This window comes from Trachypithecus francoisi, unplaced genomic scaffold (genome assembly GCF_009764315.1).
Source record: "Trachypithecus francoisi isolate TF-2019V2 unplaced genomic scaffold, Tfra_2.0 Lachesis_group12, whole genome shotgun sequence".
Classification (NCBI taxonomy): domain Eukaryota; kingdom Metazoa; phylum Chordata; class Mammalia; order Primates; family Cercopithecidae; genus Trachypithecus; species Trachypithecus francoisi.
The window spans coordinates 8421623-8447245 of record NW_022681457.1 but is presented as its reverse complement, the minus strand read 5'-3'; the positions used below and the strand labels follow the sequence as shown (position 1 = coordinate 8447245).

At 44.3% G+C, this 25623-nt stretch overlaps 2 protein-coding genes across 2 annotated transcripts in view; both read right to left on the bottom strand.

Annotated features, from left to right (window-relative positions):
- Positions 1 to 23149, bottom strand: part of LOC117093629 (zinc finger protein 468) — a 170675-nt gene extending 147526 nt beyond the window's left edge. The window contains exon 1 of the mRNA XM_033229038.1: positions 22990 to 23149. The gene's annotated coding sequence lies outside the window, so the exon portion shown is untranslated. The remainder of the gene's footprint in view (positions 1 to 22989) is intronic.
- LOC117091351 (zinc finger protein 813-like) lies at positions 1505 to 23398 on the bottom strand. Its single transcript, XM_033223591.1, is given in 6 exon segments — positions 1505 to 3764; positions 4410 to 4939; positions 5465 to 5591; positions 19568 to 19634; positions 22980 to 23143; positions 23237 to 23398. Coding segments are annotated over 6 exon segments (2127 nt in total). The 3' UTR covers positions 1505 to 2687.
- Positions 23399 to 25623: the final 2225 nt, after the last annotated feature.

Here is a 25623-nt window from a genome sequence, read left to right as displayed (position 1 = left end):
CTACCACTCTGGGAGGCCAAGGTGGGCAGATTGCTTGAGGTCAGGAGTTCAAGACCAGCCTATCCAACATAGAGAAACGCATCTCTGCTGAAAATACAAAATTAACCGGGCATGGTGGTGCACGACTGTAGTCTCAGCTACTCAGGAGGCTGAGACAGGAGAATCATTTGACCCTGGGAGATGGAGGTTACAGTCAGGTAAGATCATGCCACTTCACTCCAGGCTAGGTGACAAAAAGAGTCTCAAAAAAAAAAAAAAAAAACTCAAACATTAGCCAGGCCTGGTGGGGCACGCCTGTGGTCCCAGCTGCTCTCCAAAGGCAGAGGTGGGAAAATCACTTGAGCCCAGGAGGTTGCAGCTGCAATGAGCTGTGAACCTATCACTGCACTCCAGCCTGGGCAACAGTAAGAGCGTCTCAATATAATTAAAATGAAGGGCTGGGCGCGGTGGGTCAAGCCTGCAATCCCACCATCTTGGGAGGCTGAGACGGGTGGATCACGAGGTCAGGAGATCGAGACCATCCTGGCTAACACGGTGAAAACCCGTCTCTACCAAAAAATACGAAAAACTAACCGGGCGAGGTGGCGGGCGCCTGTAGTCCCAGCTACTCGGGAGGCTGAGGCAGGAGAATGGCTTAAACCCGGGAGGCGGAGCTTGCAGTGTGCTGAGATCGCGCCACTGCACTCCAGCCTGGGCGACAGAGCTAGACTCCGTCTCAAAAAAAAAAAATAAGGAAAGAAAAATAAAAAGCAACTAATGAAATGAAGATGAACTAGAAAAAAAAAGGAAACTCATTACAAAAAGAGAGCAAAAGCATTTTTAATATTCCTTTTGTCAGGTTTCATGTAGTAACAGAGACTCAGTCACTTTTTTTTTGTATTTTTAGTAGAGACGAGGTTTCACCATTTTGGCCAGGATGGTCTGGATCTCCTGACCTCGTGATCCGCCCGCCTCGGCCTCCCAAAGTGCTGGGATTACAGGCGTGAGCCACCGCGCCTGGCCGAGACTCAGTCACTTCACTCCCCAACTCTCCAACCCATCCATGAAAAGGGAAGAAGGTGATCCACAACTAATGAGTCAAGTCACTGTCCTCTGGTCTCTGACACCATCATTATAAAATGAACGACATTTAGAGACAGCCGTTTTGCAACTTTCCTTCTCATCTGTATAATTTAAACAAATTTTAAATTTGTTACCTTCAAAACAGAGAAAGCAACATGTCATCACTTCATCATCACATCCAATCAGCTCACCGTCCATCTGCACCCAGGGTCCCTCTTCGTCTTCATTACTGTTTCCCTCCCTCATTCTGTACATAGCTCTTTCTCACCTTCTCTGTTTCTTCTCTGCATTTCCCCTTTCTGCTCATTTTGTGTCCCTCTTCTCTCCTACCCCATTCTTAAAACTTGTTTCTCCTCTTGTTCCTCTTTCTGACCAATCTTTTCACTGTCCCCAATCTCCCCCTTGTCCCTGAGGCAAGAGAATAGGATCTGGAGACAGGGAACATAAGGCTGATTCACACTTCATTCAAGACAGAAAATATCCTCTCCATATGGCCCACGCTGAGCAAATGACCTCGTATCTTTCCTTCATCCACTTCATTTACATAGGGCATACAGAAAATTAAGAACACACTACCATTTGCTATGGAACTTAAAGAAATAATTACGAATAAGCTTAATTAAGGAGGTGAGAAGCTTTTACATTAAAATCTACAAACATTGATCAAAAAAACTAGAGATACGACCCATATTGAGGGATTAGAAGTATTAATATTGTTTGATAATTATACAAACCAGTGTGATTCAGATTCAACACAATACCCATAAAAATCCCTATCAGTTTTCGTTAAACAAAAAACAGGCTGGAAAAAGTAACTCACATCTGCTAGCAGGCTGCTCTCAAACTCCTGACCTCAAGTGATCTATCTGCCTTGGCCTCCCGAAGTGCTGGGATTACAGGTGTGAGCCACCCTGCCCAGTCCAATCTTCTTAACATGAACACTTTAATATCAATTAATGCTTGAACTCAAAGTTAAGTCAACTCAAACTGAAATCAATGCTGAATTGACTCTAATATCAATTAACGTGTAATGGTTTGCTATACTCATGGCATTTGCAACAATTATCTCAAGAATGAATTTTCTGATGTTCTTCAAGGAGTGACCTCAGAGTGAAGATATTTTACACTTACAGTATTTGTAAGACTTCTTTTCAGTATAGATTTTCTGATGTGTAATGAGCTGTGAACGTGAAGGAAAGGCTTTGCCACAATCATCACACTTGTGAGGTTTCTTTCCTGTATGAATTCTCCTATGTTTTGCATACGATGAAGCTTGACTGAAGACCTTGCCACAATCATGACATTTGTAAGGTTTCTCTCTAGTATGAGTTCACCAATGAACTGCAAGGTATGAACGATGTCTGAAAAATTTCCCACATTTGTCACACTTGTAACATCTCACTTCATTATGGATTCTGCAATGATTTGCAATGGTTGTAGCGTTACTGAAGACTTTGTGACAATCATTACATTAGTAAAGTTTCCCTATACCATGGATTGCTTAATGGTGAATAAGTGTTGACTGCCCATTAAAGGCTCTGTCACATTCATTACACTTTTAAGTTTTCTCTCCAGTGTGAATCCTAGTATGTTCTGCCAGGTGTGAATCACTCCTGAAAGCCCTGTCACAAACTCTTACATTTGTATGCTTTCTCTCCAGTATGAATTCTGTCTTTTGAGGCTTGGTTGTGACTGTAAACTTTGTCACATTCTTCACATTTGTAAGGTTTCTCTCCAGTATGAATTCAATGATGCCATGCAAGCTTTGCTTTTTGACTAAAAACTTTACCACATTCATTACACTTGTAAGGTTTCTCTCCAGTGTGAATTCTAGTATGTCATGCCAGGTGTGAATCATGCCCAAAAGCTTTGTCACAAACCTTACATTTGTCTGGTTTCTCTCCAGTATGATTTCTCCTATGCTTTTCAAGGCTTGATTTGCAACTGAAAACTTTGTCACATTCTTCACATCTGTAAGGTTTCTTTCCAGTATGAAGTCTATGATGGCATGTAATGGATGACTTCTGACTGAAGGACTTGCCACATTCCTTACACTTGTAAGATTTCTCTCCAGTATGAATTGCCTTATGAATTACAAGGACTGAATTTTGACTGAAGGTCTTGCCACACTCATTACACTTGAAAGGTTTCTCTCCAGTATGAATTCTATGATGACGTGTAAGGTGTGGTTTTCTATTAAAAACCTTGCCACATTCATTACACTTGTAAGGTTTCTCTCCAGTATGAATTATCCTGTGATTTTCAAGGTTTGATTTGAAACGAAAAGTTTTATCACATTCTTCACATTTGTAAGGTTTCTCTCCAGTGTGAAGTCTATAATGGTATACAAGGGATGACATCTGACTGAATGTCTTGCCACAGTCATTACACTTATAAGGTTTTTCTCCAGTATGAATTCTCCTATGTCTTTCAAGGTTTGCTTTGAAACTGAAAGCTTCATCACATTCTTCACATTTGCAAGGTTTCTCTCCAGTATGAAGTCTACGATGGTATACAAGGAATGACGTCTGACTGAAGGTTTTGCCACACTCATTACACTTGTAAGGTTTCTCACCATTGTGACATCTACGATGACATACAAGGTTTTGCTTCCGATTAAAGACCTTGCCACATACATCACATTTATATTGTTTCTCTCCTAAATGGATTATCTGATGTTTCCTTAAGAGTGATCTATAAGCCGGGCGTGATGGCTCAAGCCTGTAATCCCAGCACTTTGGGAGGCCGAGGCGGGTGGATCACGAGGTCAGGAGATAGAGACCCTCCTGGCTAACAGGGTGAAACCTCGTCTCTACTAAAAATACAAAAAAAACTAGCCGGGCACGGTGGCGGGCGCCTGTAGTCCCAGCTATTCAGAGGCTGAGGCGGGAGAATGGCAGGAACCCGGGAGGCGGAGCTTGCAGTGAGCCAAGATCGTGCCACTGCACTCCAGCCTGGGCGACACAGCGAGACTCCATCTCAAAAAAAAAAAAAAAAAGAGTGATCTATAAGGCCGGTTGCGGTGGCTCAAACCTGTAATCCCAGCACTTTGGGAGGCCGAGACGGGCGGATCACGAGGTCAGGAGATCGAGACCATCCTGGCTAACATGGTGAAACCCCGTCTCCACTAAAAAATACAAAAAACTAGCTGGGCGAGGTGGCGGGCACCTGTAGTCCCAGCTACTCGGGAGGCTGAGGCAGGAGAATGGCATAAACCCAGGAGGCGGTGGTTGCAGTGAGCTGAGATCCAGCCACTGCACTCCAGTCTGGGCGACAGAGCCAGACTCCGTCTCAAAAAAAAAAAAAAAAAGAGTGATCTATAGGCTTTGTCACTCTCATTGCATTGGAAAGGCTTTGTCACTCTCATTGCATTGGAAAGATTTTTCTCTCATGTGTACTTCCTGTTTTTGTGTGGGTAATGATGAATGGAGGAAATTATTTCCATAGTTGTTAGAAATATGGGTTTTGGGCCTACAAGAAATTATTCGGGATGTTGAAACTGAGGAAGCATCATTGATAGACTTCTCAACTTGATTGCCAATTTCCCCTTTGCTCTGAAATGTGTGTAGTTCAGACAGATGTGAATGAAAGCTTAATTCAAGCTGATTTTTAATAGGCTTCTTTCCAGCATGCCTTCGATTATATCGGTCTGTACTACCAGTCAACCATTTTATTTTTGTCATGGGTGTTTCATGGCTATTTCTTTCATCTTCTTGCCACTGAAACTCAAAGTTATGAATATCTTTCTCAATTTCCTGGAAGCAAAAATCTCCAGTGGGATGAATTTTATGTCTTTGCATTGTCCCTGTGTGATTCATTTCTGTATTGTCTTTTGCTATTGATGAGAACTCCTTCATCATGCATCTGGAATGGATATCTACAAAATATAAACACCAATAGGTTTCCAATTAAGTATAGATGGTAAATAATACTGAACTGTGTAAATATGACACTAAAAATAATACTTATTTTAAACTTCCCAAAATGATCTTCAAAGTTTAGGAACACAAAAGGGTAAGATTCTTTAATAAATAAAGGGCAATTACATGTACTTCAAATTATTTTTAACTGAAGCTTATTCCCAATATCATGATGAAACACTGACAGGGCACAAACAAGTTTAAAAGGAGTATTTTTCCACTGTGACCCTAAAGTGTAAAACAGTTTGCAAAAAAAATCACTGTCACATCAAGAAAGAGAAAAATATATATTCTTCATATTTATAGCATATCTACTGTATACAAATAAATGCTAAAGGACCACACGATGTACTATATTGGTAAATAATAACAGGCTAATGTCACCCTGGGTGACAGAGCAAGACAATCTATCAAAAAGAAAAAATGATAAAATACAAACATGCAACGGCACATCCCCACTTCTGGAGGGAAGTTATCCTCACCCAGGGAGACCAGGTTCCTATAATTCTCCACCATCACGCTTTTGTATAAAGTCCTCTGAGCAGGGTCCAGGCATTTCCACTCCTCCTGAGAGAATTCTATGGCCACATCCCTGAATGTCAACAGACCCTGAAATGAAAACACATTTTAACCAAATGGTTATGGGAGGAGCTCTTATCTTTAGAAAAAATGAGAAGAGAGAGGTGAAAGCATGGATTTAATTGCAGTGAATGTTCTGACAAATCCGAGTGAGGGATTTTCCACCACATTTTATCTTACCAGTGTGTTTTGTTATACTTTTCCTTTTTTTGTTTTTTGTTTTTGTTTTTTTGAGATGGAGTCTCGCTCTGTCGCCCAGGCTGGAGTACTGTAGCGCATTCTCAGCTCACTGCAACCTCCGCCTCCTAGGTTCAAGTGATTCTCTTGCCTCAGCCTCTTGAGTAGCTGGAATTGCAGCAGGCACCACCATGCCCGGGTAATTTTCATATTATTAGTAAAGATGGGGTTTCACCATGTTGGTCAGGTTTGTCTCAAATGCCTCACCTCGTGATCCATCTGTCTCAGCATCTCAAAGTGCTGGGATTACAGGCATGAGCCACTGCACCCAGCCTTATTATACCTTTTGAGAGTTCATGATACCCTCTCGGTATGAATTTCTAATGTTTGTGTATAACACTAGAAATACAAACAAACAAACAAAAAAATCAACAGAGACTGGGAACCGTGGCTCATGCCTGTAATCCCAGCACTTTGGGAGGCCAAGGTGGGCAGATCACCTGAGGTCAGGGGTTCAAGGCCCACCTGACAAATTGGAGAAAGTCCGTCTCTACTAAAAAAACAAACAACCACCACCAAAAGAAATTAGCCAGACGTGGTGGCACATGCCAGTAATCCCAACTACTCGCGTGACTGAGGCAGGAGAACGGCTTGCAGCTGGGAGGCAGAGGTTGCAGTGAGCTGAGATCATGCCATTGCACTGCAGCCTGGGTAACAGGAGTGAAACTGTATCTCAAAAAAAAAAAAAAAATCAACAGAGGCTTCCCGTTACAGAAATGTTAGAAACATTTTTTGTATGTGTGTGTGTATGAGATGGAATATCACTCTGTCACCGAGGCTGGAGTGCAATAGCCCAATCTCAGCTCACTGTAACCTCCACCTTTCAGGTTAAAGCAATTCTCCTGCCTTAGCCTCCTGAGTACGTGAGATTACAGGCACATGTCACCACACCCAACTAATTTCTGTGTTTTTTAGAGAAACGGGGTTTCACTATACTGGCAAGTTGGTCTCAAACTCCTGACTTCGTGATCCGCCTGACTCAGCCTCTCAAAGTGGTAGGATTACAGGCATGACCCACATCACGCAGACCAGAAGCTTTTATTGACACACCAAATGACATTCAGTATGTAGATGACACAGAGTATGAGTGATGTCTTCAGAAATGACAACATCCACAGTGAAAGATCAGAAGCTAAAATTCAGCCAGGCACTGCAGGGGCCATTGAAAATAATATGCTAAGAATAGACAAGGCTCAAGGACAGTATCTCTAGCTAGTAGCACTTTCTTTTTTTTTTTTTTTTTTGAGACGGAGTCTTGCTCTGTCCCCGGGCTGGAGTGCAGTGGCCGGATCTCAGCTCACTGCAAGCTCCGCCTCCCGGGTTTACGCCATTCTCCTGCCTCAGCCTCCGGAGTAGCTGGGACTACAGGCGCCAGCCACCTCGCCCGGCTAGTTTTTTTGTATTTTTTTTAGTAGAGACGAGGTTTCACCGTGTTAGCCAGGATGGTCTCGATCTCCTGACCTCGTGATCCGCCCGTCTCGGCCTCCCAAAGTGCTGGGATTACAGGCTTGAGCCACCGCGCCCGGCCGCTAGTTGCACTTTCAATGAACTCCAATAGTCAAGGACAGTATCTCTAGTTGAACTTTTTTTTTTTTTTTTTTTTTTTTTTTTTTTTTGAGACGGAGTCTTGCTCTGTCGCCTGGGCTGGAGTGCAGTGGCCAGATCTCAGCTCACTGCAAGCTCCGCCTCCCGGGTTCACGCCATTCTCCTGCCTCAGCCTCCGGAGTAGCTGGGACTACAGGCGCCCGCCACCTCGCCCGGCTAGTTTTTTGTATTTTTAGTAGAGATGGGGTTTCACCGTGTTAGCCAGGATGGTCTCGATCTCCTGACCTCGTGATCCACCCGTCTCGGCCTCCCAAAGTGCTGGGATTACAGGCTTGAGCCACCGCGCCCGGCTCTAGTTGAACTTTTAATGAACTCTAGTAGGCGCCAAGAAGGCAGACAAAATAAGAAAGAACTTAGAGACAAAGAACTAAGCAGAAGGTTATATCTGGGTGCAGAAAGTTTGTTTTGCATTGTGTTATTGTTGCTGACGTGGGATTTATGGAGTATAAATAAAGTGAGGCGGAGGCTCTAGGCGCGGCCGCCATGTTCTCTGTTTGTCTTTGTCTCTTGTGTCTGTTCATTCTCCACCACCCCCGGCACGGTCCCCAATAAGGCACAGTGGCACAAGCCTGTTATCCTAGCTACCCGGGAGGCTGAGGCAGGAGAATTGCTTGATCCTGGGAGGCAGAGGTTGCAGTGATCTGAAATCACGCCACTGCACTCCAGCCTGGGCAACAGAGACTCCATCTCAAAAAAAAGAAAATTAGCCGGGCATGGTGGCAGGCACCTGTGGTTCCAGCTACTTGGGAGCCTGATGTAGTAGAATGGCTTGAGCCCGAGGGTGGAAGTTGCAGTGAGCTAAGATCGCACCACTGTGCTCCAGCCTGGGCAACACAGTGAGACCTAGTGTCAAAGTAAAATAAAATACATGAAAACTAAATTACTCAAAGCACAGAAATTCATTATATATATATGTCCACAAAATAATAAAACCTACACAAATTCATAAAAAAACTAGATGTTGCCACGTGTGGGGGCTCATGCCTGTAATCCCAGCACTGTAGGAGGCCGAGGTGGGCAGATCACAAGGTCAGGAGTTTGAGACCAGCCTGGCCAACATAGTAAAACTCTGTCTCTACCACAAAAAACAAAAATTAGCCAGGTGTGGTGGCACGTGCCTGTAGTCCCAGCTACTCAGGAGGCTGAGGCCGGAGAATCACTTGAATTCGGGAGGCAGGGGTTGCAGAAAGCTGAGACTATACCATTAAACTCTCACCTGGGTGACAGAGAATACAAAGCATTGTCACTTCCCCTAGATTTTTCAAATATAAAAGATGTTCAAAATATATACATTTGTGTGCATATATATGTATGTATATGTATATGTGTTTGTGTATACTTGTGTGTGTAGGTGTGTATATATAGAAAGGTTTTAAAAACATAAAAAGTACCAAGTTTTGTTTAATTGAAGAGGAATCTCACCTTGGTGAAAGAGGACACACTGGCAGTTGGGGTTGGGGGGAATCTTATCAGATCTAAGAAAACAGGGAATGCCCCATCCTAAAAGAAGCAATCACCTGCAGGGGCCATTGAAAATAATATGCTAAGAATAGATAAGGCTCAAGGACAGTATCTCTAGCTAGTTGCACTTTCAATGAACTCCAGTAGTCAAGGACAGTATCTCTAGTTGAACTTTTAATGAACTCTAGTAGGCGCCATGAAGGCAGACAAATAAGAAAGAGCTTAGAGACAAGGAACTAAGCAGAAGGTTACATCTGGGTGCAGAAAGTTTGTTTTGCATTGTGTTATTTTTGCTGACATGGGATTTATGGAGTATAAATAAAGTGAGGCGGAGGCTCTAGGCGCGGCCGCCATGTTCTCTGTTTGTCTTTGTCTCTTGTGTCTGTTCATTCTCCACCACCCCCGGCACAGTCCCCAATAAGTGGCGCAGCAAGCAGGGTGCACAGGGTGAGTAGTGGGGAACAAGAAGGGGAACCCCCTAGGAGTAGGTAAAACCCAGGAATTGTTAAGGGGAACCTTCTTAAGCTTTCATTATGGGGAATTCCAGTTCCTTGGCCTCAGAATATTTAAGATTATTACAAGGGCTTTTACTTTCGATTGGGGTTGATGCAAAAGAGAGAACTTTGCGGAAATTGTTTGTTCATGTGGAACAACATTGCTCTTGGTTTCAATATCAAACTGAAGTACAATTAAATAAATGAGAGTGGCAACAGGTTGTTAAGACCTTTCGTCAAGCACACCAGCGCGGTGATGTAATGTCGGCACCTTTATGGGCCCTTTGTTCTTCTATTACCTAAGCTTTGGAGCTCTTAGAGACAGACTCTGAAAAAGGGGAAGGTGGGGATGAGGAGTCTTTGAAGTCTCCGATAGCCATTTCCCCTCCTTTAGATAATCCCGTAACTGGAGGAGAAGGTCCTTTGTGTGATAATGTGTCTCATGAAAAAGAATCAGAAATTCAAAAGGAGCTTCAGCTGGTTGTTCAATTGTTACAACAAATTTTACAATTACAGTTATCTCCCCCTCAGCCTTCTCCTCCACCCACTCCTGTTTTTACTTTTCCTGTGGTCCATCCACCCCCATCGGCACCCAAGGTGGAGGAGGAGGACAGTTTTCCCCCACTGCCACTGCCGGTGGAAATGCTGCCTCGTTCAGGCACGGTTTTTGCTGTCCCCGCTTCTACTGCTAAAGCTGTAATTGAGGTATTGGATTCTCAAGAGGATGACGATCCTCTACAATTGTTCCCCATTATTAGGCAACCTTTTGGTCCTAATGACCAATTTCCTCAAGGGGGTATAAATGTGCAGTATAATGTTCTTCAACTTAAATTTCTTAAAGAAATGAAAGCAGCTGTTGCTAATTATGGCCCTCAATCTCCTTTTGTCATGGGGCTTTTAGATTCTTTCTCTTCTGAGAATTTGTTTTTGCCTCCTGATTGGGAGACCTTGGGGAAGGCTGTTTTGGACCACTCTCAGTGGCTTCAGCTACGCAGTTGGTGGCTGAAAGATGCCAAAGAACAGGCTCACCGTAATGCTGCTAGAAATCCTCCAGGGCCAACAGAGGAGCAATTAACAGGTACTGGTCAATTTGCTACCGTAGCGGCTCAATCTGGACTCGATGACGTGGCATTATCACAAGTTAAAGCACTTTTTTAAAAGGCTTGGTGTAAAGTAGAACCATCAGGAAAAACTGCCTTGTCTTTTGTTAAGATTTTGCAGGGCGCAAACGAACCTTATCCTGACTTTGTGGCTCGGCTCCAAGATGCTGTAATAAATACTGTGGGTAGTGGGGCTGCAGGCCAAATCCTGGTAACCACACTAACTTTTGAGAATGCTAATCGGGAATGTCAGAGGTTGTTGCGTCCTCTAAAGGCTGCTGGAAACTTACAAATAGATTTTATTAGAGCCTGTGCAGGAGTGGGAGGGGCTACCTACAACGCTCAATTGTTTGCTGGAGCTTTATCTAAGGCACTCATGGGGAAAAGGGAGTTTGTTTTCAATGTGGAAAGACCGGTCATTTTAAAAAGGAGTGCCGTAAACTATCTAATAAAAGCGACTCCTCAAGAGTAGGATCTAAAAAGCTTCCCACTGAGCCCTGTGGTCGTTGCGGCAAAGGGCGACACTGGACTAATGAATGTCACTCTAAGGTGGACAAAGATGGTAATCTTTTAACCTCCAGATTGGGAAACTTGCAAAGGGGCCCTTCAGCTTGGGGCCCCAACAACAATACAAGCCCTCTTCATTTGCAATTTCCAGTCAGTTCGGGGGTCCAGCATCAGCAAGCCAGTCAATCAATGTTAACTCCCAATTTTCAGTAGCTCAGCTTTTCTCTGCTACTTCTGGTAGGGCTGCTGCTGATGTTGCCATTTTGCAGGCCATCAAACTCACCCCAGAAATGAGGATTGTTAAATTGCCTACAGGTGTTTTTGGGCCATTACCATCACATACTGTTGGATTGCTTATAGAACACAGTAGTAGCATTTTACAGGGTTTACAAGTTCATTTGGGTGTTATAGATTCTGATTATAAAGGGGAAATTCAAATTATGGCTCAGGCTCATAAACCTATATCCCTGAAAGAGGGGCAGCGAATTGCACAACTCCTTGTACTATCCTATTTTCAGTTTCCTTCACGGAGGCAAGAAAGAACCCGAGGTTTTGGAAGCATGGGTAAACATATTTTTTGGGAAACTTTAGCAACTCAACAAAAACCCTTGTTTCCCCTCGAAGTAGAGGGACAAATTTTTCAGGGCTTGGTCGACACTGGAGCTGATGTTTCCATTATTGCCTCTGATCAATGGCCTTTGCAGTGGCCTAAACAGCCTGTTGCTGTTTCTCTTACAGGATTAGGTTCCGCCTCTGAGGTGTATCAAAGTTCTCAATCCTTAAATTGCTGAGGGCCGGATGGTCAAGTGGCCCAAGTTCAGTTTTATATTGTTCCTATTGCCCTAAATTTATGGGGGCAAGATTTATTGCAACAATTTGGAGCTTTTGTTTCTATTCCACGTCTCTAATTCTGCCAAGAATATGATGTTCCACATGGGCTACAATCCCCTTGAAAAATCTTTAAACATATAGCCACTGTTCAGAAGCCTCAAGCCCTTCCTTTGACATGGAAAACTAATGTTCCTATATGGATTGAACAGTGGCCTTTAATACGTGAAAAGCTTGAGGCCTTGGAAAACTTAGTTCAGGAACAATTATCCTTAGGTCATATAGAGCCTAATACTTCTCCATGGAATTCCCCTGTCTTTGTGATAAAAAACAACAACAACAACAACAACAAAACAAAATAAAAAAATGGTAAATGGAGACTATTGACAGATCTTTGTGCTATTAATCCATGTATTCAACCCATGGGATCCTTACAACCTGGCCTTCCTAACCCTTCTATGATTCCTCAAGATTGGTTACTTATGGTTATTGATTTAAAAGATTGTTTTTTTAATATTCCTTTGGATCAAAAGGATTGTGAGCATTTTACCTTCTCTGTCCCTGTTTTTAATAATTCTCAGCCACTTTCTCAATATCAGTGGAAGGTTTTACCTCAAGGTATGTTAAACAGCCCTACCTTGTGTCAAGAATTTGTCCATCAAGCTCTGAATCCTGTTCGAAAATGTCATCCTTCTGTTCTTTTATATCATTATATGGATGACATTCTTCTTGCTGCACCCACCAAAAAAGAGCAGCAAGATGCTTTTACATCCTTACAAACGCAGCTTTCTTTATACTCACTTAATATTGCCCCAGAAAAAATTCAAATAGATTTTCCTATTCAATATTTAGGTTATACCTTGGGAGCGCAAAATATTCGACCCCAAAAGATTCAAATTCGATGCGATCACTTAAAAACATTAAATGACTTTCAAAAGCTTTTAGGAGATATTAATTGGATGCGTCCTGTTTTAGGAATACCAACGTATCAGTTACAACATCTTTTTTCTATTCTAGAAGGAGACAGTCACTTGGACAGCTCACGTCATTTAACTCCTTTGGCTTTACAGGAACTCCAGCTTGTAGAAGAACAACCTCAAAAGGCCCATCTACATTATATCCTTCCTGACGTTCCCCTTTCCTTGTGTTTATTTCACACTTTACATTCTCCTACAGGTATGATTCATCAAACAAATCGGCCGTTAGCATGGATTTTTTTATCCAACAAAACGTCTAAACGCTTGACTACTTATATCGACCGTTTAGCTGAATTGATCATCAAAGGACGTCATCGCTGTCGACAACTCTGGGGAGGAAATCCTTCCTTCATTATCTCTCAATTCACTCATAGTCAGATTACCTATCTTCTTGCCACTTCTGATTCTTGGCAAGTTGCTTGCACCTCATTTGTTGGACAATCTTCTACTCAATATCCTAAATCTCCGATCTTTTCATTTTTCAGGCAACATTCTGTATTGCCCTTCTCACCAATATCTATATTTCCTGTTCTAGGTCCTACTTTTTTTTACTGATGCTAGTAGTAATAGTAAAGCTGGATATTAGAGTGTTCATCAATCTCAAGTTACAGTTTATTCTTATCCTTCGGTGCAACAGGGAGAATTGTTTGCTATTCTCATGGTTTTACTTGATTTCCCTACCACCAGTTGTAACATTGTTAGTGATTCTCAATACGCCGTTTATGTTACTTCTTATATTTCTCAGGCCACTCTACCTCTTTGTGCTACTTCTTCTCTTCAAAAACTCCTTTATTCATCACTCATCTTCATTCTCATTCTCGACTTCCTGGACCATTAGTTCATGATAATATTCAAACTGATTCACTTTTAATCGGCCACTTACAGGCTACAGAACAAGAGCATACTCTACATCACACTAATAGTTCTGGTTCAACGATGGTTTCATTTAACTCATAAACAAGCTCGTTCTCTTATTCAAGCTTGTCCTTCTTGTGCTCCTTTAAGCATTCCATCTTTCCATCCTGGGGTTAATCCGCGAGATACTCAAGTTAATCAGATTGGGCAAATGGATGTCACATATGTCCCTTCTTTCGGACGATTAAAATATGTTCATCATACCATTAATACTTTCTCTCATTTTCAATGGGCAACTCCTTTGCCATCTGAAAAAGCTGATTCTGTTATTACTCATCTCTTAACTTGTTTCGCCATCATGGGCATTCCTCTAATACTTAAAACTGACAATGCCCCTGCCTATGTCTCTCATAAATTACAAATTTTCTTACAGCAATACAATATTCGACATCTCACCGATATCCCAGGCAACAGTCAAGGTAAAGCCATTATTGAGCACGCAAATTTAACCTTAAAAGCACAGCTGCAAAAACAAAAAGGGGGAAATGAGTCCCCCAGAAACCAGATACTGAAGGTTTTTTTTTTTTTTTTTTGGAAACGGAGTCTCGCTCTGTCGCCCAGGCTGGAGTGCAGTGGCCAGATCTCAGCTCACTGCAAGCTCTGCCTCCCGGGTTTACACCATTCTCCTGCCTCAGCCTCCCAAGTAGCTGGGACTACAGGCGCCCGCCATCTCGCCCAGCTAATTTTTTGTATTTTTTTAGTAGAGACGGGGTTTCACCATGTTAGCCAGGATGGTCTTGATCTCCTGACCTCATGATCCGCCCGTCTCGGCCTCCCAAAGTGCTGGGATTACAGGCTTGAGCCACCGTGCCTGGCCTGAAGGTTCTTTTTACCTTAAATTTTTTGAATCAATGGAGACAATTGCAGGATTCTGCTGCCGTAACTCATCTTTCCTCACCTTCCTCGGTGATAGTCCCCGCCGACAATTTAAGGGTTTGGTATCCTAATGAAGAAGGTAAGTATGCTCAAGGGCAAGTTCTAAAACAGGGACAGGGCTATGCTCTTGTCCTTACAGAGAGCGGACCTGAGTGGTTTCCTACAAGGCGATTGAAACCCTGTTGCAAAGAAAACTGGACTCAGCATGCACCTCTTCTTTTGTTAGATGTGCCTCGGCAGGGGACTTATTTCCCTTAGTGAGGCTTTGTATGAATATTGGACTTATATTCCCTTTCCACCCTTGTATCAGGGAGTTGCCTGGGGGGAGGCGGAAGTTAAGGTTTTCACCAATGACACTACTTGGATGCCGTCCCCCTATATGGATAATGACAACATAGAACGGGAAACGGGAATAATAAACAGCACATACCAATTTGGAGTGGAAGGACTTCCAATTTGCATGGGAAATAGTCCTCATTGTCTCCGGAAATCGCATGAAGCTTGGGCTGTTCGCTATAATCATAGCCATGTGGCTGCCAATACTGTTATTATTGTAACTAGAAGTTTTCATTATAATCATACTGTATATATTAATGAGACTATTCCTAGTTCCTTACCTTTTTGTCCTATTCCAGAGGTTTCCCCTAATATTGAGGTATTGGAGTGGCAACATTGTCGGGGAACTAAGCCCCAGATTTTATTAGAATATAATGGGCTGCAAGTAATTGATTGGAGTGTGCACGGTGATTTTCAAACAAAATTTAGTCACATACCTTTGAAATGGCACCGGGTAAATAAAAGTATTGCTGCTAATGGTAATGAAACTTTGGTATGGCGTGAAGGAGGCTTGTTGCCACCTATGCCTCATCTTAGATACTCTTTACAAGTACAAAGTCATCTTTGGAAGTTATTAGCTGCAGGTGATGCTATTAGTACTTTTGTGGGAAATATGTCCCTTAATCTTTCTAACCCAAAGAGCTCCTTTCATATTCACTTAGATCGGAATACCTCCTGATATATTATTGCTTGTGTCCGAAAGCCTTACCTATTATTAGCGGGGAACTTAATGTGGGATAATGATATGGGGATTGTTAATTGTAAAGATACATGTACATTTTTGTCTTGCCTCAATCATTCCTGGTGGCGCAGTTTTACGGGGGATATTTATATCCTCAGGGCTCGTAAGGAAATTTGGCTACCTGTTAACCTTACGTGACCGTGGGGGACATCACCTCTTGAGACTTATATTTGGACTTCCCTTCAGTGGACCCGTCGTGCCCTTGGACTTATAATTGCCTTGGTGATGAGCCTTGTTGCCATTGCCTCCACTGCGGCTGTGGCAGGGCTCGCGCTACATCAAAGCATACAAAATGCTGAATTTGTACAGCAATGGCATGAGCAATCTCACCGGTTGTGGCTTCAACAACAGAACATTGACTCTCAACTTGCTAAAAGATTGGACAATGTGGAGCAAGCCTTAACATGGCTTGGAGATCAGCTCACTGTCCTCAGTACGCGGATAACATTACAATGTGATTGGAACTCCACTCAATTTTGCGTAACACCTGTGCCTTCTAATGTTTCTCAGAATTGGACTGAAATCCAAAGATTATTAATAGGCCATAAAAATATTAGTTTGGACATCCAAGAACTCACTCAAAACATTTCTGAAGCATTTCAACAACAATTCCATGTATTGTCCGGGGCCGCTAACTTGCAGGAGCTGAGTCAAAGTTTTGCTGCCATTAACCCATGGACCCAGATGAAAACATGGATTTCTACCATCTCTGGAAGTATCTTGCTTTGGGCGCTCGGATTGGGTTTACTTTTCATGGTGATCCGATGCTCCCTCCGTCGCATCCAAAAACAAAGGAAAACACAGGAACAAGTATGGGCTACCTTTCTAGGATTGAGGCAAAACAAAAAGGGGAAATGCAGGGGCCATTGAAAATAATATGCTAAGAATAGATAAGGCTCAAGGACAGTATCTCTAGCTAGTTGCACTTTTAATGAACTCCAGTAGTCAAGGACAGTATCTCTAGTTGAACTTTTAATGAACTCTAGTAGGCGCCAAGAAGGCAGACAAATAAGAAGGAGCTTAGAGACAAGGAACTAAGCAGAAGGTTACATCTGGGTGCAGGAAGTTTGTTTTGCATTGTGTTATTTTTGCTGATGTGGGATTTATGGAGTATAAATAAAGTGAGGCGGAGGCTCTAGGCGCAGCCGCCATGTTCTCTGTTTGTCTTTGTCTCTTGTGTCTGTTCATTCTCCACCACCCCCGGCACGGTCCCCAATAATCACCCTTTCAACTGCCTGACCCACAGGAATTGTCAGATATTTGTAGTAACACAGGTGGCACAGAGGCAGCCACTATGGCACTCCTTATATGGGGAAAAATCACAAAGGACCCACATGTCATTCAGCCAATTTCCAATGCAGATACCAAACAGCAAGCTAGCCATGTTTACTAACGTGACAACAAGTAAATTTTCACAACCAGTAGGATCAAATATTAAACTAAAATATTTACTGGAACACAAGGAAGAAAACAACAGACACGGGGTCTACTTGAGGGTGGAGGGTGGGAGGAAAAAGAGAAGCTGAAAAAATAACTACTGGAGGTTGGGTGCGGTGACTCATGCCTGTAATCCCAGCACTTTGGGAGGCCGAGGCGGGTAGATCACCAGAGGTCCGGAGTTCAAGACCAGCCTGGCCAACCTGGTGAAACCCTGTCTCTACTAAAAATACAAAAATTAGCCAAGTGTGGTGGCAGGCACCTGTAATTTCAGCTACTTGGGAAGCTGAGGCAGAAGAATAGCTTGAACCCAGGAGGTGGAGGTTGCAGTGAGCTGAGATCATGCCATTATACTCCAGCCTGGGCAACAAGAGCAAAACTCAGTCTCCAAAAAATACATAAATAAAAAATAACTATTGGGTACGGGGCTTAATATCAGAGTGATGAAATAATCTGTACAATAAACCCCAATGACACTAGTTTACCTGTGTAACAAACCTTCACATGTAGCCGCAAACCTAAAGTAAAAACATAAATATTTAAAAAAATTTTTTTTTAATTTACTGCAGAATTTTTTCTGAAGTCTCATAACAATGCAGAAACTTGCTCTGACACATGGCACAGAACTGCCAGTAGCGGCTCCCCAGTGAAATTAGAAAAAGAATGGAGGATGTAACAGGGAAAGAAGATGCTTTATGGCCAAGGGTCTAAGCTGTAGCTTTGCTTTCAGTTTTACCACAAAACATATATATATCATGTAATGATATATTTAAGGCCGGGGGTGGTAGATCATGCCTGTAATCCCAGCATTTTGGGAGGCCGAGGCAGGCGGATCACCTGAGGTCAGGAGTTCGAGACCAGCTTGGCCAACATGGAGAAACCCCGTCTCTACTAAAAATAAAAAAATTTGCCGTGTGCGGTGGTGCATTCCTGTAATCCCAGCTACTCGGGAGGCTGAGGCAGGAGAATCGCTTGAACCCAGGAGGCAAAGGTTGCAGTTAGCCGAGATCACATCACGGCACTCCAGCCTGGGCAATAGAGCAAGGTTCCGTCTCAATAAAAAATAAATTATGTGTGTGTGTATGTATATATAGTCGGTGGGGCTGGGCACTTTGGCTCATGCCTGTAAACCCAGCACTCCAGGAGGCTTAGGTGGGCAGATTATCTGAGATCAGACGTTCAAGACAAATCTGGGCAACATGGTGAGACTCCGTCACTACTAAATACACAACAACATTAGCCAGGCGTGGTGGTGCATGCCTCTAATCCCAGCCACTCTGGAGGCTGAGGCAGGAGAATCTCTTGAACCTGCGAGTTGGAGGTTGTCATGAGCTAAGATCATGACACTGCACTCCAGCCTGGGTGACAGAGAAGGATTTCGTATATTTAAAATATAATAATATTCTAATAATAACTATAAGTGGAATGAGAATATGGCTCCATCCTCTAAGATAAAAAAGAAGTATTGATGGCTGGGCGCGGTGGCTCATGCCTGTAATCCCAGCACTTTGGGAGGCCGAGACGGGTGGATCACGAGGTCAGGAGATCGAGACCATCCTGGCTAACACAGTGAAACCCTGTCTCTACTAAAAAATACAAAAAACTAGCCGGGGGAGGTGGCAGGCACCTGTAGTCCCAGCTACTCAGGAGGCTGAGGCAGGAGAATGGCGTAAACCAGGGAGGCGGAGCTTGCAGTGAGCTGAGATCCGGCCACTGCACTCCAGCCTGGGCGACAGAGCGAGACTCCGTCTCAAAAAAAAAAAAAAAAAAGAAGTATTGCTCTCATACTTGAGAAAATTATAACCATTTTTACCAAAGACACCAGTTTCACAAGCCTCTCCACAGTAACACCACAGTCTCCATGAGCCCTAATGTGCTAAGAATAATGAATCTCCTGCTATTATTTAGGTTGACTTCATATGCTTAAAATAATGATGGAATAAAACATCTTGTATCATTTATTTCTGTGTATGAACTTTCCATTCTAATTAGTAAGATTTTTGGAGTCAGAAACACAGTAACTCACTCAATTACCTAAAAATGTAGTACAAAATCAGGGAGAAAAGATTTCCCATTATTGGTCTCCTTTTCTAGAATTTACAATGTACTTTGTGCACATGAATACAGGACTTCCATTGGCAGCTGCTCTAATCCTGGTCCACAGAGAGCTGACAATGCGTCCAGATGTGGCCCCTGAACAATCCCTGCTGCCCAACAGCACTCACACCATGGGACCCTCACCCCATCTCCATCCATGTCTGGTGTGAGCCCTTCCCAGGACCATGCCCAGTGCCACCTCTTCCCAAGTTCATGTCACTGGGTCAGGAGAGACGGAATCTAAGCGAGATGAGAGGGACTGAGGGAAGGCACGGGTGAGTGTGAGCAAACCTGACAGGCAGGACGCTTCAGATTCAGAGAAGATTCCCAACTCCAAGGCCCAGCATTTCAAAAAGGAAGGAAACAGAACAATCCACCGAGAATATCATCTCACCTGAGGAGGAGCCATCCCTGACTCCTCTGCTTTCCTCTTCCTTTTCCGGGTTTCTTCCTCAGGGTTTCTTCCTCACGTACCAAGAGTCTTCAGAAGTCAATCTTGAATGTTAAAAACATGTTGTTAATTGCTCAGAATCAACATACCCCCTCCCTGTAACACAACCACACATACAAAGGAGACCTCACCCTGAGGAAATATGGTCCTCTCTGCTGCCCACTGCAGCAGGGATGACAGGAAAACTACATGAATTTTGAGCCCTTTCTTCAGAACTCGGTTCCCTCCTGGAGAAGCCCACACACATGCTGTAGCAGTGGGGAGCTGGGTTGGAATGCGCTCCCCTTCAGGACACAGACCCAGCCCTGACCAAACCCCACGCAGAGGCTGGGTGTGGTGGTTCACGCCTGTTATCACAGCACTCAGAGGCCAAGGCAGGTGGATTGCTTGAGCTCAGGAGTTCGAAACCAGCCTGGGTAATATGGTAAAATCCCATCTGTACTAAAACTACCTAAATTTTGCCAGGTGTGGTGGTGCACGTCTGTGGGTCTCTGGGCCCAGCTACTTAGGAGTCTGATGTGAGAGGATCGCTTGAGTCCAGGGGCGGAGGTTGCAGTGAGCCCAGATTGCATCACTGCACTCCAGCCTGGTGACAAGAGTCAGATTTATCTTAAAAACAAAAAAGCCCAGGTGTGGTGGCTCACGCCTGTAATTTCAACACTTTGGGAGACCCAGGCGGGCAGATCACTTGAGGTCAGGAGTTGGAAACCAGCCTGGCCAACATGGCAAATCTCCATCTGTACTAAAAATACAAAAATAAGATGGGTGTGCTGGTGTGGGCCTGTAGAACCAGCTACTCGGAAGGCTGAGGTAGGAGAATCACTTGAACCCTGGCAGGGGAGGCTGCAGTGAGCTGAGATCGTGCCATTGCATTCCAGCCTGGGTGACAGAGTGAGACTCTGTCTCAAAAAAATAAAAATGAAAAAGAATCTGGAGAAAGCAGGGAAAGATAGTCTGCTGGTTTACCATTTTGATCCCTGGCACAGACAGTTCCTCTATTTTTGCCCCCAGTCATATAGTATACGCTTAATAGCTACTGAGTGAGTGAATGAATAAGAGTGATACTAGTATGTCCTCTCTGGGGTCTCATGTGTACCAGGGTCCTGTTTGACTTTGGAATGGTCTTCATCTTGATGGGGGAGATGAGCAGGAACAACTGAGGGGGACAGCCCAGGGTCTCTCACCCAGACCAGTCTGCTTGCCCAACAGGTGGGAAGAACAAGTGTATGTTAACTCAGAAACACATCTGGCTGATGTAAGGGGTCGCTGCCTGACCCTGAGTGAACCCACATTGGCAATTAAAGCCCCTAAATTAAAAACCTTCCTGGGGCTGGGTGCAGTGGCTCATGCCTAAAATTTCAACACTTTAAGAGGTTGAGGCAGGTGGATCACCTGAGGTCAGGAGTTCAAGACCAGCCTGACCAACATGGAGAAACCCCATCTCTACTAAAGATACAAAATTAGCCAGGTGTGGTGGTGCATGCCTGTAATCCCAGCTACTCGGGAGGCTGAGGGAGGAGAACCGCTTGAACCCGAGAAGCAGAGGTTGTGGTTAGCAGAGTTCATGCCATTGCACTCCAGCCTGGGCAACAAGAGCAAAACTCCATGTCAAAATAAATACATACATACATACATACATAAAATAGTTCCTTGATATATTTATCAAGTAAACATTGAAACGACCTAAAATCATGTATCAGGTACTAGAAAATGTTTTCAATATATGATACAGACTAGAAACATGCAGTCCCCAGTGTAAACTGAATACAATAAATTTCATAAGCTATTTTAAAATGGTTAAAAAATACATCTAATGAATTGTGGGGACAAACGAGAAAATTTTGAACACATATCATAGTTACAAAACAATGATATGAGCTCATAAGATTCTACCAAAGCTTGTGAAGATTTATTTTATATTTTATTTTATTTTATTTATTTTATTTTATTTTGAGACGGAGTCTCGCTCTGTTGCCCAGTTTGAAACGCAGTGGCGCGATCTCAGCTCACTGCAACCTGCGCCTCCCGGGTTCAAGGGATTCTCCTGCCTCAACCTCCTGAGTAGCTGGGAGTAAGATTACAGGCGCCTGCCACCACACCGAGCTAATTTCTGTATTTTAGTCGAGACAAGGTTTCACCATGTTGGTTAGTCTAACCTCGAATTCCTGACGTCAGGTGATCCTCCCACCTCGGCCTCCCAATGGGAGGCCGGTGCGGCTGGATCGCTTGAGCCCTGGAGTTGGAGACCAACCTGGGCAACAAGGCGAAAGCCCGTCTCTAATCAAGAATACAAAAATTAGCGCGGTGTGGTGGCGCGAGGCGGTGGTCCCAGCTACTTTGGAGGCTAAGGTGGGAGAATCCCTCTAGCCCAGGATGTTGATGATGCAGTGAGCTGTGATCCTGTCACCGCTCTCCCGCCTGGGCAACAGAAACCCATCTCCAATAAAAAAGAAGAAAAAGGAAACACATGGGTCCTGGGTTGGGGGGCAGGGAATCTAAGGCCAATTAACGTGAACTTTCCAAAACTAGGCCAAAAGGAAAAACCCCATCACAAAGAATCAAAGGTTGCTCTCCCTACCGCCCTGCCCCTTCAACCACGTCTCAGATGGAAAGGGAAAGAGCCCAGGAGTGGCCAAGGCCAAGCACCGGCCACCCCTCCATCTGCATAGGGCACCCATCTGCATAGGGCATAGGGCATAGATAAGGGGTAGCCCATAGAGACCTCAAAAGAAATACTTTAACCCCCAAAAACTTTGTACACAGGGCCCTGGAGACGCTCGCTCGGGCCCACTCCTCCCTGTGGAGTGCTCTCTTGGTTGAATAGATTCCTGCTATCGCCGCTTCGTTCTTTTGTGACTTTGTGCGGGTTTTTTTTTTTTTTAATTGTATGTTCAACAGCGAAGAACCTGGAAACCTCAAAGTGCAAGCCCGCCTTCCGGTAACAACAGGGACAGAATGGGATAAGAGGGTTGCCTCCAAGAAGAGCATGTTTTCCAAGGGTTGGAATTGGGGAGCAGAAGGGCCCGACACGAGGGGGGAGGTGGAGGACGACGGCGCCTTCAGACCACGGTGGGGTCTGCAGGACCCCAGGACCAGGCAGACAAGGCAGCTTCCCCGGGACTGGGGCTGCCGCGGTGCGCTCCAGGCGCCGACAAGAGCGAGGCTGAGAGGCGCCCGGGGCGGGAATTCAGCTCGCGGGTGAGGACTTGAAACAGCGCGAGGCGGAAGGACGGATCAGGAAGGGTTTTGCTAAGGAAATTTTCGCGGTAGGTGGTGTCTTCACGCCCCCACTGCAGAAAGACCGGGGATGGAACCAGCCTCAGGGCGACTTTCAACTCAGAAGGAAGGGACTCACGGACTCCCACTTGGACGTCTGAACTTGCTCTGGGTTGAGAAAGTCGGGCCGGAATTTCCAGGTCTAGTGAGTGGGAACCCCACCTCCCTGGTATAGCAGCACCACAGAACTGGAAAGGGCAACGCCGCGGTACAACCTTCAGTCCACGCCATCCGCTTCCGGGTCTGTGCCAATCAGCGCAGGACGGAAGCCAGACCTGGGCGGAACCCCCAGGAGGTGGACGGGGTACGATTGAGGAGGGGGCGAGGGAGACTGACAAGGGGCCTGGCGCGGGAGAGAAGAGTCCTGGGTTGTGAGGGGTCCGCGGGGGCGGGAAGAGGGCGGGGCCTGAGCTTTTCTACATCTTGCTCCCCGCGCATCAGTTTTCCGGGTTTTGGAAAACTGATGCTCCAGTAAGGCTGGAGCAGCTCAGCAGTCATGGAAATAGTACCTCTCTGAGAAGTCGACGTGGGGCGGTAATTGGATCCAGGAAAGTTCCTTGCTATTGAAATTAATTTTATCGATTTAATTTCAAAGCCTTTAAGTTGTCTAGGGCAGGAAGGCAAGCTAGAATGCGAAATGCAAAGGCTTCCCTGAGCGAAACGTACAATTTCATGCCAGTGGTCCGCAGAACAGAATAGAAATGCTCCTCCTTTCTATTCTCCATTTACTGAAGTGGGAGACTCCACCCTGTGCTCAGCTCCAGAGACTTCCCTAGGGCCACCCCAGGGGGTGCGGAGCGGACGGCCCAGGCCTAGGAAGAGTGAGGTCACCACCTGCTGCTTAAACACAGCAGGGATGCGGGCGACGTGGCGGGAGTGTGGGGTCCCAGCTACTCAGGAAGCAGAAGCAAAAAGATCGCTGAGCGCAGAGGTCCAGCCTGGCCAAAGACCCTCTATCCCAGAGCGCCCTCCTTCGTCTCAATAAGAAAAAAGGTGATTTAAAAAAAAAAAAAAAAAAAAAAAAAAAAAAAGCACTGACATTGAAACAGTGCATATAAATTGCCCAGTTGTTCCTTACATTTGTTATTTCACGCTGCACTTAAAATGAATTATTCTTGTCCTGGAAAAGAGTCAAACTCAGTAAAATATTTTGAGAGGTTTATTCTGAGCTAAATATGAATGACAATCAGGAGGTCCTCAGAACATGTGCCCAAGGTAATGGGGAACAGCTTGTTCTTAGACATTTTAGGGAGGCATTAGACATCAATCACATTTAAGAAATACATTGCTTTGGCTCAGAGAAGTGGGACAACTCAAAGCGGGTCTTCCAGGCTATAGGTAAATTGAAACATTTTCTAATTGACAATTGGTTGAGTTTGTCTAAATACCTGGGATCAGTAGCAGAAATGTTCAGGTTAAGATAGAAGATTGTGGAGACAAAGGTTGTTTTGAAGTCTTCTGTTGGCTGCCCTTAAAGATAATAGATGACAAATGTTTTCTATTCAGACCTGTAAAAGGTGCTAGCTTCTTAATCTCTTCAGGACTGGGAGGACCTCGAAGAAAAAGATCTAGCTATGTTAACAGAGATTCTTTACAGATGCACATGTACCCCTCACAAAGGACAGCTTTGCAGGACCATTTCAAAATATGGCAAAGAAACATGTTTTGGGGTAAAATATTTTGACTTTCTTCTTTGTCACATGTTATTCCAGAGTCAGACTGGAAAGTAAGACAGGATATATAGGACTAAATAAAACCATCTGATGAGTATTTATGGTTTGTAGGGCATGACTCCCCAGACTCCTCAGATAGGAATTTAGGCAAGATAAAAAAAAAACAGACCTTAGTCCTCATTCTCAAATCCCTTTTTTTTTTTTACATTTCTTCCTGCAATATATTTAAGTGATAAACGTTGACAACATATCAATAATTCCTAAATGTATTGTAATATTCACTTTACGTGCCTTCTGAAAATAAGTAGAAAATGTACTTTTTATCTTCAAGCTGTAGTGTTTTTTTTTTTTTTTGAGACGGAGTCTCACTGTGTCTCCCAGACTGGAGTGCAGTGGCACAATCTCGGCTCCCTGCAAGCTCCACCTCCCGGGTTCACGCCATTCTCCTGCCTCAGCCTCCCAAGTAGCTGGGACTACAGGCGCCCGCCACCATGCCCGGTTAATTTTTTGTATTTTTATTAGAGACGGGGTTTCACCATGTTAGCCAGGATGGTCTCGATCTCCTGACCTCGTGATCCACCCGCCTCGGTCTCCCAAAGTGCTGGGATTACAGGCATGAGCCACCGCGCCTGGCTTCTGTAGTGTTTTTTGTTTTTTTTTTTTGTTTTTCCTTAGAAACAGGACCTAGTTCTGTCACCCAGGATGGAATGCAGTGGTGGGAATGCTGCTCACTGCAACCTCAACCTCTGGGGCTCAAGCAGTCCTCCCACTGCACCTCCCAACTAGCTAGGGCCACAGGCCCTCACCACCAGGCCTGGATAATTTTTTAACATTTTTTAGAGTCAGGGTTCCACTATGAGGCTCAGGCTAGCCTTGAACTCCTAGACTCAAGCAATCTTCCCACCTTTGCTTCCCAAAGTGCTGGGATTCCAGGGGAACCACCACACCCATCCAATTGTAATCTATTTTAGGTGTTTTCTTTGTTGTTCTTTCCTGAGTGTTCTATCACGTGTGAATAACAAAGGCTGTAAAATAGGCAGTCTTCAAACA